At 40.6% G+C, this 15,274-nt stretch overlaps 1 protein-coding gene across 1 annotated transcript; it reads left to right on the top strand.

The window, feature by feature from the left end:
• Positions 1–3,054: 3,054 nt before the first annotated feature.
• LOC123490921 (diencephalon/mesencephalon homeobox protein 1-B-like) lies at positions 3,055–5,559 on the top strand (the record flags this gene model as incomplete). Its single annotated transcript, XM_045220747.1, is given in 4 exon segments — positions 3,055–3,145; positions 3,500–3,681; positions 3,929–4,104; positions 4,309–5,559. Coding segments are annotated over 3 exon segments (810 nt in total). The 5' UTR covers positions 3,055–3,145; positions 3,500–3,506.
• Between the last annotated feature and the right edge of the window lie 9,715 nt (positions 5,560–15,274).

The raw sequence follows: 15,274 nt of genomic DNA, 5'->3' as shown, positions 1-15,274 counted from the left end.
GATGTGTAGGTATGTATGGCAGGACCAAATCGGAGAGATAAGTAGGAGCAAGCCCATATAATGCTTTGTAGGTTAGCAGTAAAACCTTGAAATCAGCCCTAGCCTTAACAGGAAGCCAGGCTACAGGCTAGCACTGGAGTAATATGATCAAATGTTTTGGTTCTAGTCAAGATTCTAGCAGCCGTGTTTAGCACTAACTGAAGTTTATTTAGTGATTTATCCGGGTAGCCGGAGAGTAGAGCATTGCAGTAGACTAATGTAGAAGTGACAAAAGCATGGATTAGCTTTTCTGCATCATTTTTGGAAAAAATGTTTCTGATTTTTTCTACGCTACGAAGATGGAAAAAAGCTGTCTTTGAAATATTCTTGATACGTTCGTCAAAAGAGAGTCAGGGTCTAGAGTAACGCTTGAGGTCCTTCACAGTTTTAGTTGAGACGACTGTACAGCAATCAAGATTAATTGTCAGATCCATCGGCAGATCTCTTTGTTTCTTGGGACCTAGGACTAGCATCTCTGCTTTGTCCGAGTTTAAAAGTAAAACATTTGCCGCCATCCACTTCCTTATGTCTGAAACACAGGCTTCCAGGGTAGGCAATTTTGGGGGCTTCACCATGTTTCATCGAAATGTACAACTGTGTGTCATCCGCATAGCAATGAAAGTTGACATTGTGTTTCCGAATGACATCACCAAGAGGTAGAATATATAGTGAAAACAATAGTGGTCCTAAAACAGAACCTTGAGGAACGCCAAAAACGTACAATTGATTTGTCAGAGGACAAACCATCCACAGAGATGAACTGATATCTTTCCAACAGATAAGATCTAAACCAGGCAAGAACTTGTCCGTGTAAACCAATTAGGGTTTCTAATCTCTCCAGAAGAATGTGGTGATTGATGGTGTCAAAAGCAGCTCTAAGAGCACGAGGACAGATGCAGAGTCTTGGTCTGACACCATTAAAAGTTCATTTACCACCTTCACGAGTGCAGTCTCAGTGCTATGATGGGGTCTAAAACCAGACTGAAGCATTTCGTATACATTATTTGTCTTCAGGAAGGCAGTGAGTTGCTGTTCAACAGCTTTTTCTAACATTTTTGAGAGGAATGGGAGATTCGATATAGGCCGATTAGTTTTTACATTTTCCTGGTCAAGGTTTGGCTTTTTTCAAGAGAGTCTTTATTACTGCTCCTGTCAGTGAGTTTGGCACACATCCGGTCGATAGGAAGCCATTTATTATGTTCAACATAGGAGGGCCAAGCACAGGAAGTAGCTCTTGCAGTAGTTTAGTTGGAATAGGGTCCAGTATGCAGCTTGACAGTTGAGGCCATGACTATTTTCATGAATGTGTCAAGAGATATAGGACTAAAAAAATGTGTGTCTCCGCTGATCCTAGGTCCTGGCAGTTCTGTGCAGACTCAGGACAACTGAGCTTTGGAGAAATACGCGGATTCAAAGTGCCGATCCGTAATTTGCTTTCTAATGAGCATGATCTTTTCATCAAAGAAGTTCATGAATTTATCACTGCTGAAGTGAAAGCTATCCTGTCTTGTTGAATGCTGCTTTTTAGTTAGCTTTGTGACAGTATCAAAAGAAATGTTGGGTTGTTCTTATTCTCTCAATTAGGTTGGGAAAATATTCACGTTTAGTCATGGCATTTGGCAATTAAATTCCTACAGAAATAGTGGAATCAAGGGCAAAAATTTTTAACATACTTCTTCGGTTATTAGTCCCCCAGAATTTTGCCTTGAGTTTCAGAGTAACAGGGAATAATTAATATTTCAGTAACAAGTGGAAGATGAGGACACAGAGGGCTGTTAAAAACATGGAGGTGGCTGGTTGACGCTCCAGCTGTGGTAATGGCCCCTCCTCTCATGACTGTATTTGGCTGGTGTACTTGGTATGTGTTTACCCTGACTCTGGGACACAACTGATACTCGTGGGAAGCATAATCTGTCACTGAATGCTTTGCCTTTCCACCCTGCGCACCTCTGCTAAGGCCTTAGGGGAATTTACATGTCTAAACCCTTCAGCCTAAAGCTAGAGCTGGGTTATTGGAGATGATCTTATTGGAGAGTGTTACAATTTGAAATGGGTCACAATGCACAGGTTTGACAGGACTTTGGGAGAGGAGAAATAAACTTTGTTAGATGGACTGTGGATATCCATACTAGTAATTGGGTTTTCATATTTCCATTTCACAAGATACAGATTTCATTGCACCAGTAGTAACATTTGGATATCATATTTTATTCCGATACAGATTTAATTCCAACGTACTACGTTACATGACAATATATTGTACACACCATTGGCTTAGAGCATGATTTAGTCATGGACATTGAAGCTCTGAATGTTTCTCAGGTGGTGCAGTGCAACAACCTACTTTCACAAAGTGCAGTGTCATGTTTACTGCATTTGTGTAAAAAAATAAAAGTGCTGTGAGTTGTATGCAAGTGCTACTGAAAAACACACTCCATCAAACCTATATGCAAATTATGAAAAACCCATTTGCATGTTGTGTTTATAAATATTTTCCTTATTTTGGTGGGATAATAGTTCTCTTTGAGGAGATCTTGAATCTGGCTCAGTTGAACCTTAGGAAATTGGTCTCAATGGCCAATGTCTAAATTGTATTTCACAGGCTGACAGTTTATGGGCAAAATATGTAGCCTGTTACCAAAACAAACCGCAAAGCAAACTCCCTCCAAGTGGAGATTGACAAAGCAGGGAGTTTAGGAGAAAGGAGGCTGAGAACAGGGGACAATCAAAGGCTGTTACTTTAATCTGGCCTGCCACAGAGATTAGCAGACCACATTGTTTTAATTGTTTTAACGGGAGGGAATGAAACACTCGCTTATTGAGAGGGGATCCTTTGCGTAGTTCAATAGTTTAAAAAATTTGGACCCCCTCTTTTCCCCTCATCCCACCTAATCCAGGCTAATACCTTTATTTCTATTGGCTAATGGTTGAGGGGAGCTGGAGTAAATGGTTATTTAAACAGTCGTGGGTGAGAATGGTCTTCAGATAATTAGATCCATGCCATGACAAAGGGTAGTGCCTGCATTTCGAAGTATTGGACTGTACAAGTGAACTTCTAAAAGCTCACAAGAATAGGTTACATTTCTGCTATTTCTGTGCTTTTCAGGTAAAAGAAAAAATACTGCAGATGTTATACTTTTTTTGTCTGATCTATGTTTCGAAAATTGTTTTCTGAATGTTGGTAGCCTACTGAAGTAAAGTGCCAATGGTTTATTCTTAGAGAATAATAACTTTCAATTACTTTTAATTATCAAGAAAGTTGCTTATATTTACCATTTATTCTGTATTTGTTTTTACAGTGAGTTTAGAGTGTAGCCTAAATCACAATTGCACTGTGCAAGCATCCTACATAGGCTAAATTGTACAGTAAGCTATAGGCTATATACTTTTTTCCATTGTATGCCTAGTTATTATGGTGTAAGGCCTACATAACTAAATCAGTTTTACCTTATGAATTTAGGTCCGCTATGAATGCCTTAAATTTCTGCGGGGGATCCGACAGTGGCAACGGAGTCTATCCTCTGCATAGCGTCAACTCCGTCCTTTTCGACCTCCACCACCAGATGGCAGACCAGTACCCAGTTTATCCATCGGCCAATCCCTCAACGGTTCACACGTTCTCTGTTGCTGAAAGACTTGCAGGTATTTAGAATAGACTACTGTCATTTATGACTGTGTCTGTAATCGATACATGCAATCAAACGAATGCAGGTGGCAAAAATGTTCTAATTATAATTTGGCGTTAAAAGACCTGCTTTCACATCTGAAAAAAGTTGTTGAAACTGATAATTGTCATGCTGGTATTTTCATGTGTAGCCTGATATCTCACATGCCATCCGACTGTTTCACCACCTCTAATCTTGTTGTGGCTTGTCTTCTGTCCCCACAGAGTTGATACTGGAGGCCCGTTATGGGAACCAGCAGAAGCAGCGTCGGAGCCGCACAGCCTTCACTGTGTCTCAGTTACAGGCTCTAGAGAAAGCCTTCCAGCAGACCCAGTACCCTGATGTAGGTATGAGAGAGAGACTGGCTGTCTGCATCAATCTGCCTGAGGCACGCATTCAGGTCAGTAAAGGTCGCTCTTCAAAGAGGACCAGCCTGTGTGCATGCTTTCATTCATAATATTTATTTGAACTGCTGCTTTTAGTAACTTTATTCTTGTGATATATATAACAGCTGTGGTGCTATTACCTTTTTAAACTTTTGATCAATATTACCGTTATAAACACTTCAACCCTTCACCAATAATAAAATAATATGCTGCTCCAGGTGTGGTTTAAGAACAGAAGAGCAAAGTTCCGTAAGGGACAGCGATGCTCCCCCATTCCCAGAGAGCAAAGCCTGGAGGAAGCACATCAAACCAAGGCAGGAGGGGAAAAGAGGAGTTCCAAGGACTCCAAAATACAAAGCGAAATAGCTCCTCTCTGGGAAGTCAGTGATGCTCCCACCATTTCTTGTCCTGGAGACTCCATTGTATCTCAGACCCACTCAAGATTACATTCTCCTCCCGTTTTTCCCTTTGTGGGTGGAGAGCGGTACCACCTTCCACATCATCAGGCTTTAGGGATGCTGTCAGCTGGCCTACATTTCACCCCCACATTCTGGCCCATTCTACAGCAACACAGCCCGGCTTTAGGAGTTGCCCCACCAGTTGGTAAAAACTGCAGCCTTTCCCTTCAGACTTCCTGTCTCAGTAAAGCTGTACCCCACTCCAACCTGGGTCTATAACTGCACTCCCAACAACAACTTCTCTTCAGTGTGTGTTGGCAAAAAGGGACTCAAAGGAGAAAATAGTACATTGGTACACTGGTATCAACATGGACACAGATTTTATACTACTGATTTTATACTTTGACTCTATACAACTTTGTGAGTACGGCAGGTAGCTTAGTGGGTAAGAGCGTTGTGCCAGTAACCCCGAGCCGACTAGGTGAAAAATCTGTTGATGTGCCCTTAAGCAAGGCACTTAACCCTAATTGCTCCTGTAAGTCGCTCTGGATAAGATCGTCTGCTAAATGACGTAAATGTAATGTACAAGGAGCCTTTGCTAATTGTCCTGGTAGAGTGAATATGTCTGTAGATAGGTTTGATTAAGAACACTCAAAGGGGCTAGTATGTTGTGTTCTTGTGAGCATTTGGGATTGCTACCTGGAGTGTATTGGTACATGCTGCACTTGCATAAAGATGTTACTTTCAGTTTTTACTCACTTATCACAAGCACTTAGGAGAATAGAGAATTGTGATGTGGTTTGGGACACATTTTTCTTTTCACTTTTCAAATTGAATATCCATTTGTTCAAGACAATTTTCTGTAATGTCTCACTGTAGGAATCTTTAGGCCTATCCTACGTTCATTTTATGGTTATACACAACAAAACCGTAATTCAACTGTATGTGAATAAAAAATAAAAATAAATGAATACAATTATTTTGAATGTCTTTAGTTTCCATTTGTTTATTTTGCAAATGAGAAATTCCCGGTAACAGAATGATGCTTAGACTCAGATATATATATTTTTCACCTTAAAAACGTTTGGTAACAAAATTACAGTTTGTGCTGTTTGTCCCATCATTCTGTTAATAAACTATACATCTGCACTGTTCTTCAAGTACATTTGTTTTTGTAAAATTGTTAAAAGCTATCCTTGTGCATAGAGTTGTATGGTTTGTTTAACTTTGCAATCATTGGTTTTTGTTTGGCATACATTTGAACCCTTTACACCCGTGGGAATTGGCCTATATGGACAGGGCTAAATTAAAATGTTTCATACAAATGAAATATGGAAAGAATATGCATAACCATGTTGCAATTAAAAGGGAACCATTTGGAGATTATGGGGAAATTATTAGACTAAAGGTGAGGACACAACAGTTCACCTGACAAGACTGAATCCAAACATTACACTGTTGATTTTGTGATTTTTACATTTACTGTACTTTTCGGGGCATTTGTTGATAACGAAATCTGAAAATACTCTGGATACATTCAGTATATGATAAGAATATTCTTGGAAAATGTGGGGTATGTGCAACATAATACCAAAAATTACAAGGTTTGAGAGAAAGGTCAAACTGGTGTCTCCAAGTGGCCACACATCTCTCCAAAGTGTGCACAGTGCCTAAGTAATTTCAGTGCACTTTTATGACTCAAAGAAGAGTCTTCAACTATAAGGTGCCTGTTTGAGCTTGTCGTGGAAATTCTAATCAAAAGGAAGAGAGACTGCAGATTCTTCAAAACAAAAACGTTTTCATTATAAGATGTGCAAATCTGGAGCAGTTAACAATCCACTCAACAGTGCAGCATTAAGAGCCCAACGAACAAGAGTTGGGTCTCAGTTTTTATAACCTTTGTCTACGTGACAGTTTATCAGGTGTGTGAGATCATGATGGTGTCAGGACTGTCCTGTTCTGGTTGCAAATGGGCAGATCAGGTTTACAATGGATAAACTTCTACCAGACCCCTCTCAACCGCAGAGGGGAGGAGGGATTGGTGTGGGGGTTAATGACACTTCACATCCTGTTGTAAATGTTATGCAGAATAATATTATTTCCTGACCCCCAGTATTGGCTAAATGAATACTTTTGTCTCCAGATACTTTTTCCCACCTAAAACTTCAACGTCCAAAAAGGGAATACCGGAACAATATTCCTAACAGAAGGATGTGGGGATCGAAAGAATGATCATGTCATATGGGCTGTTATTTTGTGATGTCATTAAAACTAGTATCAAGAAAATACTGTAACTTCAAAAGTATACCCACTATATGTCAAGTTTAATCTTTTATGTTGTATATGAAATCTGAAGAATGATCAGAGTAATTTTGTTAAGATAGGAATGTGATTTTAGTTTTCTAATGAGATCATCGTTTTGAGAATGCTTTGCACAAGTAATTAGCCACGCCCGAGAGAGCCGAGAGAGCGTGTCTGCATGATGGAACGCCCCCTTTTAACCAGAGTGTAACAAAGATGAGTGAAGAATTAACATATCAGACCAGACGGACTCAAGCTGCAGCTTAGGTCTCCATTGGTTACGACCCTGAAAATCAACACGAAGTGAAGACGACAAAGTCGCCTCTCTAACAATCAATGTTACAGCTGAGTAGCTGTTCTAAGTACTGTATCTAAGAAGGTGAATTTAAGTAGGACCATCCTGTTACTCTCTTCAAACCATTGTCTACTACACTGCTCTCATCACCCCACTGGGGATCATCGACACGGCTGATCAGCTGTCTTCAGAGGACCACTCTTCCAGAACGAGTGAAAGGAAACACCACCCTGTTGGTTTTGCCCAGACTACATGACCAGTCATTTAAGCTATGGACAACTAAGAAGAAGGACATTGTGACCTCTGGTGGACAATCAGAGCCTTACACTCCAAGTTCAAGAGAAGGCCCAACCTTTCCCAAGAAGGCTTGGGTCCAACAGAGATAAAACGACAAAGGAAGACATTCAGACATGTAAATACATTCATGACTTCTTCTCCAAATGGGCGACGGTTAAGGTGCAAAGTATTATCATTACCGTGAGCATAGTTTCCAAATGTATAAGTGTTAAGTTTCTAATCAATAACCTCTACCGTGTGTGTGTGTGTATCCTGTGTTATCATTTAGTTAGTTAGTAAATAAATAATTAAATCAATTTGTGTGGTATGGAATGATCAGTAAAGCTGGGGTTTGTGCAAATGCAAGGAGTATGCGACATTCAGAATGATATGATACGAAGTAATGATTAATAAGTGGCTGTTATTGACGCAATAGATATCTACAGTTGAAGTCGGAAGTTTACATACACCTTAGCCAAATACACTGAAACTCAGTTTTTCACAATTTCTGACATTTAATCCTAGTAAAAATTCCCTGTCTTAGGTCAGTTAGGATCACCACTTTATTTTAAGAATGTGAAATGTCAGAATAATAGTAGAGAGAATGATTTATTTAAGCATTTATTTCTTTCATCACATTCCCAGTGGGTCAGAAGTTTACATACACTCAATTAGTATTTGGTAGCATTGCCTTTAAATTGTTTAACTTGCGTCAAATGTTTCGGGTAGCCTTCCACAAGCTTCCCACAATAAGTTGGGTGAATTTTGGCCCATTCCTCCTGACAGAGCTGGTGTAACTGAGTCAGGTTTGTAGGCCTCCTTGCTCGCACACGCTTTTTCAGGTTCTGCCACACATTTTCTATAGGATTGAGGTCAGGACTTTGTGATGGCCACTCCAATACCTTGACTTTGTTGTCCTTAAGCCATTTTGCCACAACTTTGGAAGTATGCTTGGGGTCATTGTCCATTTGGAAGACCCATTTGTGACCAAGCTTTAACTTCCTGACTGATGTCTTGAGATGTTGCTTCAATATATCCACATAATTTTCCTTCCTCATGATGCCATCTATTTTGTGAAGTTTTTTTATTCATTTATTTCACCTTTATTTAACCAGGTAAGCCAGTTGAGAACAAGTTCTCATTTACAACTGCGACCTGGCCAAGATAAAGCAAAGCAGTGCGATCAAAACAACAGAGTTAACATATGGAATAAACAAAACGTACAGTCAATAACACAATAGAAAATCTATATACATTGTGTGCAAATGTAGTAAGTTATGGAGGTAAGGCAATAAATAGGCCATAGTGCAAAATAATTACAATTTAGTATTAACACTGGAGTGATAGATGTGCAGAAGATGATGTGCAAATAGAGATACTGGGGTGCAAATGAGCAAAATAAATAACAATGTAAATAACAATATGGGGATGAGGTAGTTGGGTGGGCTAATTACAGATGGGCTGTGTACAGGTGCAGTGATCGGTAAGCTGCTCTGACAGCTGATGCTTAAAAATAGTGAGGGAGATAAGTGTCTCCAGCTTCAGAGATTTTTGCAGTTCGTTCCAGTCATTTGCAGCAGAGAACTGGAAGGAATGGCGGCCAAAGGAGGTGTTGGCTTTGGGGATGACCAGTGAGATATACCTGCTGGAACGCACACTACGGGTGGGTGTTGCAATGGTGACCAATGATCTAAGATAAGGCGGGGATTTGCCTAGAAGTGATTGTTAGATGACCTGGAGCCAGTGGGTTTGGCGACGAATATGTAGTGAGGGCCAGCCAACGAGAGCGTACAGGTCACAATGGTGGGTAGTATATGGGGCTTTGGTGACAAAACGGATGGCACTGTGATAGACTACATCCAATTTGCTGAGTAGAGTGTTGGAAGCTATTTTGTAAATGACATTGCTGAAGTCAAGGATCGGTAGGATAGTCAGTTTTACGAGGGCATGTTTAGCAGCATAAATGAAGGAGGCTTTGTTGCGAAATAGGAAGTCGATTCTAGATGTAACTTGGGATTGGAGATGCTTAATGTGAGTTTGGAAGGAGAGTTTACGGTCTAACCAGACACCTAGGTATTTGTAGTTGTCCACATATTCTAAGTCAGACCCGCCGAGAGTAGTGATTCTAATCGGGCGGGTGGGTGCAAGCAGCGTTCGATTGAAGAGCATGCATTTAGTTTTATTAGCGTTTAAGAGCAGTTGGAGGCCACGGAAGGAGTGTTGTATGGCATTGAAGCTCGTTTGGAGGTTTGTTAACACAGTGTCCAATGAAGGGCCAGATGTATACAAAATGGTGTCGTCTGCGTGAGGGGTGGATCTGAACAGTGCTAATAGTACCTCAAAAGTAATATTAATCAAAAAATAACTATTGACCGTGCCAAAAGAGTTGAAAAGGAAAGTTTTGAGTGAGGAAAAGAAGGGTTCAATTCTGGCTTTACTGGCAGAGGGATACAGTGAGCGTGAGGTTGCTTCCATCCTTTAAATGTTCAATAATGGTGGTTCATAAGAACAAGTTCAAGCAGCAGACATTGGGGACAACAAAGCTACAGACCGGCAGAGGGCGAAAACGACTCTCTACCGGGATGACCGCCAACTCATTCGAATGTCACTCAACAACCGTAGGATGACATCAAGTGACCTTAAAAAGAATGGCAAACGGCAGCTGGGGTGAAGTGCACGGCGAGGATGGTTCGAAACAGGCTCCTAGGGGCAGGGCTGAAGTCGTGCAAAGCTAGAAAAAAGCCATTCATCAATGAGAAGCAAAGAAGAGCCAGGCTGAGGTTTGCAAAAGACCATAAGGATTGGACCATAGAGGACTGGAGTAAGGTCATCTTCTCTGATGAGTCCAATTTTCAGCTTTGCCCAACACCTGGTCATCTAATGGTTAGACGGAGACCTGGAGAGGCCTACAAGCCACAGTGTCTCGCACCCACTGTGAAATTTGGTGGAAGATCGGTGATGATCCAGCGAGGCTGGAATCGGGCAGATTTGTCTTTATGAAGGACGCATGAATCAAGCCACGTACAAGGTTGTCCTGGAAGAAAACGTGCTTCCTTTTGCTCTGACATTGTTCCCCAACTCTGAGGATTGTTTTTTCCAGCAGGACAATGCGCCATGCCACACAGCCAGGTCAATCAAGGTGTGGATGGAGGACCACCAGATCAAGACCCTGTGATAGCCAGCCCAATCTCCTGACCTGAACCCCATTGAAAACTTCTGGAATGTGATCAAGAGGAAGATGGATGGTCACAAGCCATCAAACAAAGCCGAGCTGCTTGAATTCTTGCGCCAGGAGTGGCATAAAGTCACCCAACATCAATGTGAAAGACTGGTGGAGAGCATGCCAAGACGCATGAAAGCTGTGATTGAAAATCAGGGTTATTCCACCAAATATTGATTTTTGAACTCTTCCTAAGTTAAAACATTAGTATTGTGTTGTTTAAAAATGAACATGAACTTATTTTCTTTGCATTATTCGAGGTCTGACAACACTGCATTTTTGTTATTTTGACCAGTTGTCATTTTCTGCAAATAAGTGCTCTAAATGACAATATTTCTATTTGGAATTTGGGAGAAATGTTGTCAATAGTTTATAGAATAATTTTACCCAAACACATACCTTTAAATAGTAAAACCAGAGAAACTGTTCATTTTGCAGTGGTCTCTTAATATTTTCCAGAGCTGTATATTCGCTTGACCGATGCAAAGTTATTATCTCTCTAACTCTCGTGTTTCAGTAGCGTGAGTAGATAACGGCAAGTATTTATTTATGTTACCCGCATGTTCCGGTAAACATTGCTAGCGAAGAAACGCCTATTGGGTTGAACATGAGATGCCGTTAGTAAACCCATTCCCGTATTAAAGAGGACCCTGTTGTGCTGGGAAGTGAGATTCCTGTACAAGAAAGGCTAGCTTTGCATTAGATGCTAAGCTAACAAAGGGAGAGCAGCCATTTCCCTTTGGTCATTGCGAAATAGGCCCTTTTCACGTGACGTCAGACAACTTCCGTTCTGCCGCGATGCAGGTTATGTTTACATCCGGTGTCGCTTAGGAACGCTTAGCTAGTAGCACATCATTATGGAGTTCACCCAGTCCCTTTCACATCTGCCACCAATACGACTTAACGACGTAGAACGACTTGCTGACAAGTGGTCCCTTACTTCAAGATCGAAGCTTGATAAAGGCTACAAGTTCTTCGTTGAAGGTTACCTGTTTGATTATGAAGGTACGTGTTTATCTTTATTTAGCTTAAATTAGCCCTATGCTAGCGAAGGTTATGAGCTGACGAGTTTCTGTTTTGCAGCCTCTTTTTAATATTACTGCTGTTTGTATCGACCGTAAGATAAGAGTCAGTAATGTATTAATGGCTAATGCTGCGCCCTTTCTCCCAATCACTGTATTGAAACAGTCTCAAGTGTAGTTAACGGTGAGGTGACAGTGAGAGGGCGATGTTACAGGTCCATGAAGAAAAATGAGGAGGCTCATCGGCTTCAGGTTTCTCAGATAAACAGTTCTCTAACATTATGATAAGATAGGTTAAGATAGATAAGTTTTCTTTTTGTTGTGTTTTGCTGCGGTTGCAGATTTAATAAGAATGATTCCACAATGTTCCACTGTGGATCAGTTTGTTTCTCAGTCTGAGCTCTGATTTTGTATCATTAAACTTAATACACAACGAAATTCTTACAAACCGATGTGGGTTGTTGACGGCAATAAAGACTGGGAAAGATTCTGTGATAACTCAAAATGTTCAAATTTTCGATAAGTGTTGGCACTACTTGTCAAAGGTTTCAGAACAGCCAATTTTTCTTAATTAAAAAAAGAAATTGGGTTTTGAAAATTGTGTACAGTAGTTTATAATGAAACGCGAGAAAAAATGTTTTGTAAGTACAGCACTAATTGTTATGTCTCTATGAACAGGTTACACTAGACTCTGCAGAGGTTCCTGTGGTACTCAATCACATGTCATGTTCCTGCTCTGCTGGGAAAGCACTATGTAATCACATAGTAGCACTTCTTTTTCAAAGTGCTCACTATGTTACCATGGGCTTTAAGACAGTGCCATTGCCTCTGTCATGCACCAGCGCACTGCAGACCTGGCACCGGCCTAGGACACAGGTCAGACATTATTTGTTACACTGATGCAGAACTTTGCAGTTTGTATTGACTTTTGACAATGTATTGTTCATCATTATTATATCACAGGGAATTGTACCAGAGGCCACCAATGATATGGCGGTGTGTAAACCAAAAAAAAAAAAAAAAACAAGTGTCAGAGCTGGTGTGAAGTGCACACTGTACCGAGCCTATGATGGTGAGTCTGAATGAGCCCCCGCCTGTACTAGAGCACAAAGACTTTAGTGCATTTCTAAAATAATACAAACATAAAAGTGATTATTATTTGTTACTTTTTATATAGACTTTCAGTGGATATTTTTTTTTTTGTATTAGAAGCATGTACGAGACTGGATGAGTGTGGTTGTCTTTTTTTAGTGAAAAAGATAAGGTGGCATTTAATGAAATCTAAACTTGACATATCTCACTTTCATGCCAGGGCCTATTCGGATCCTCACGTCATGGCCAGTGCTGAGAAACTGAAAGACATCCGTCCACAACCAGGATTTGCAAATTGCTGCACGGGCTTGAGGGCCTTAATTTGGTGGACTCTAAATTTGGCCCTGTGCCATTTGGGTCTGTGCTTTCTTACCAGTGCCCTCTAGAATTAAGTAGAGATATTATTAAACACCCTGGTGCCAGTGAGTTTCCTCAGTTGCCTATTGAAGGTTACAACTTTAAATTTCCCATTGATTTTGAGCCCAACTACATACAACAATGTCATTTGGACAGCCTGATTGTGTCAGAGGAGATGTCTGCTGCTATTGAAGCAGAAACAAGAATGCAGTCAGAATGCCAGCTGTGGAGCCAGGTACGCAAACCCCGACTGACAGCCAGCAGATTCCGTGAAATATGCCATGTTCGTGGGGAGTTGTCTGCCAAGGCTTTGGCAACCCGCATTCTGAGAGGAACTCCTCAGACAGCTGCTATGAGAAGAGGGTTGGATCTGGAACCTGAGATACTGAGGCAATATTCTGATTTTTGTGATGTCTCTCTGAAACAATGCGGGGTCATCATCCACCCTGATTCACCTCACCTTGCAGCCAGCCCGGATGCTAAAGTCTTCTGCCCAACAGAAGCACCACCATTTGGTCTTGCTGAGGTTAAGAGTTGCGATGTTGAAAATGTTACCCAAGTTAAACACCTGATCACAGTTAAAGGCCAGGCCTGCCTTAAGAAGAGCCACAAATACTACTATCAGGTTCAAGGCCAACTGCCTAAAGCGGACTTCAGTGGTGTGACTTCATTACAGATACCCGCACTGACTTCACAGTTGAGAGAATCTTTAGGGATGAGGAGATTATCCACTCAATGCGACAGAAGCTTGATCATTTCTATTATAACATCTACATGGATGTCTTCTTAAGTTATAAAACATAAGGCAGAATTTTATGTGTAAATAGTGTTAAGGTAAATGTGGAAGGTGAACCTTTGACATTTTTTTCTTTAACTGCAAATTAACTTGTCATATACTGTATATCTCCTATGTACTGAAACACACATTTTGAAAAGGATTGTGATGTAAATGTCGACATGTTTTTCTTTAACTGCAAATGAACTTAATTGTGTTATATACTGTATATCTATGTATTGAAATACAAATTTTGAAAAGGATTGCCGATGTTGTAAATGCTCTTACCAAAATCAAAAGGATTGGAAGCAGTTGCTTGCAAACATATATTTAATAGTTCCATCAGTGCCATGACACATAAGCACATAACATGGTTAATAGTTGGATATTTTTACAATATATCACATTAGGTTCATTAATAGCTATGAAAAAGTTATTACACTTAACAAAAACATACAGTATAACATTAGATCAATTAAATTACCAACAAAGTTAATTCATATTTACATTTTTTTGTACAGGCTACAATACAGTAATATAAAAGTACTTCTATTTACAGCCCATCTAGCTTACTCAGGAAATATACAACTTCCAGTTGACAAAAACATCAGACTGGTTTGTCTCCTTTAATGTCAAGAGGTCCCTGATAGTTCGACATGAGGCAGCAGATGGCCCACAGCTGATTCACTGAACCCACTGTGGAAAGAGAACAAGCCCATCCCAGATATGGTACTCCTTCACCCTCCGTATGGCCCTCTCGACTAAAATCCTCAGCCGGGCGATGGCCTGGGTCTTAAGAGTGTCCTCCCTGCTGAGCTGAGGAGATTTTTACGGGAAGATACGGGAATTTCTGTTTGTTGTTTGAACAAAATGGTACACTGCAATAGCATCTTCTCGAAGATTGTGCCATGCTTCGGTGTTGGATGGGATACTGTTGCGATACAGACACCGGGAGAAAAGAAACAGCTAAATTAACATTCAGCTTTGACCAGGAATCAATATTTATCTAGCTATCATGCACAACAGTATTTGAATAGGTGAGTTACTATACATTCATGAATAAACTAACTGCCTAACAAAGGGTTAGATAGCTAGCTAAGTAAACTTGTTACATTACAGCCAGGCAGCAATGTAACGCTACCTTTTAACGTTATCGGTATCTGGTACTAAGTTGTTGTTAGCTAACGTTAGCCCACTTTTAAGTAACTAAGGCAGTGAACAATTATGAATTAACAATAACGTTAGCAAGTTACAAACCATTGCATATACGTAAACATTATTACTCTTAACTTTACTAATTTAACTAAACGTACCTCAGAAGAGAAGTCTCAGGTTACGGGCGAACGGAAGTGAAGTTAACCTGCTACGCGGAAAGGCGGAAGTTAGATGACGTCATCGTGAAAAGGGGCCTATCCCACGCCTTGGGCGCGACAGCAGTTCCGCCTCTT

Source organism: Coregonus clupeaformis, unplaced genomic scaffold, assembly GCF_020615455.1.
Source record: "Coregonus clupeaformis isolate EN_2021a unplaced genomic scaffold, ASM2061545v1 scaf5560, whole genome shotgun sequence".
Classification (NCBI taxonomy): domain Eukaryota; kingdom Metazoa; phylum Chordata; class Actinopteri; order Salmoniformes; family Salmonidae; genus Coregonus; species Coregonus clupeaformis.
This window is presented reverse-complemented; position numbering and strand designations above follow the sequence as displayed.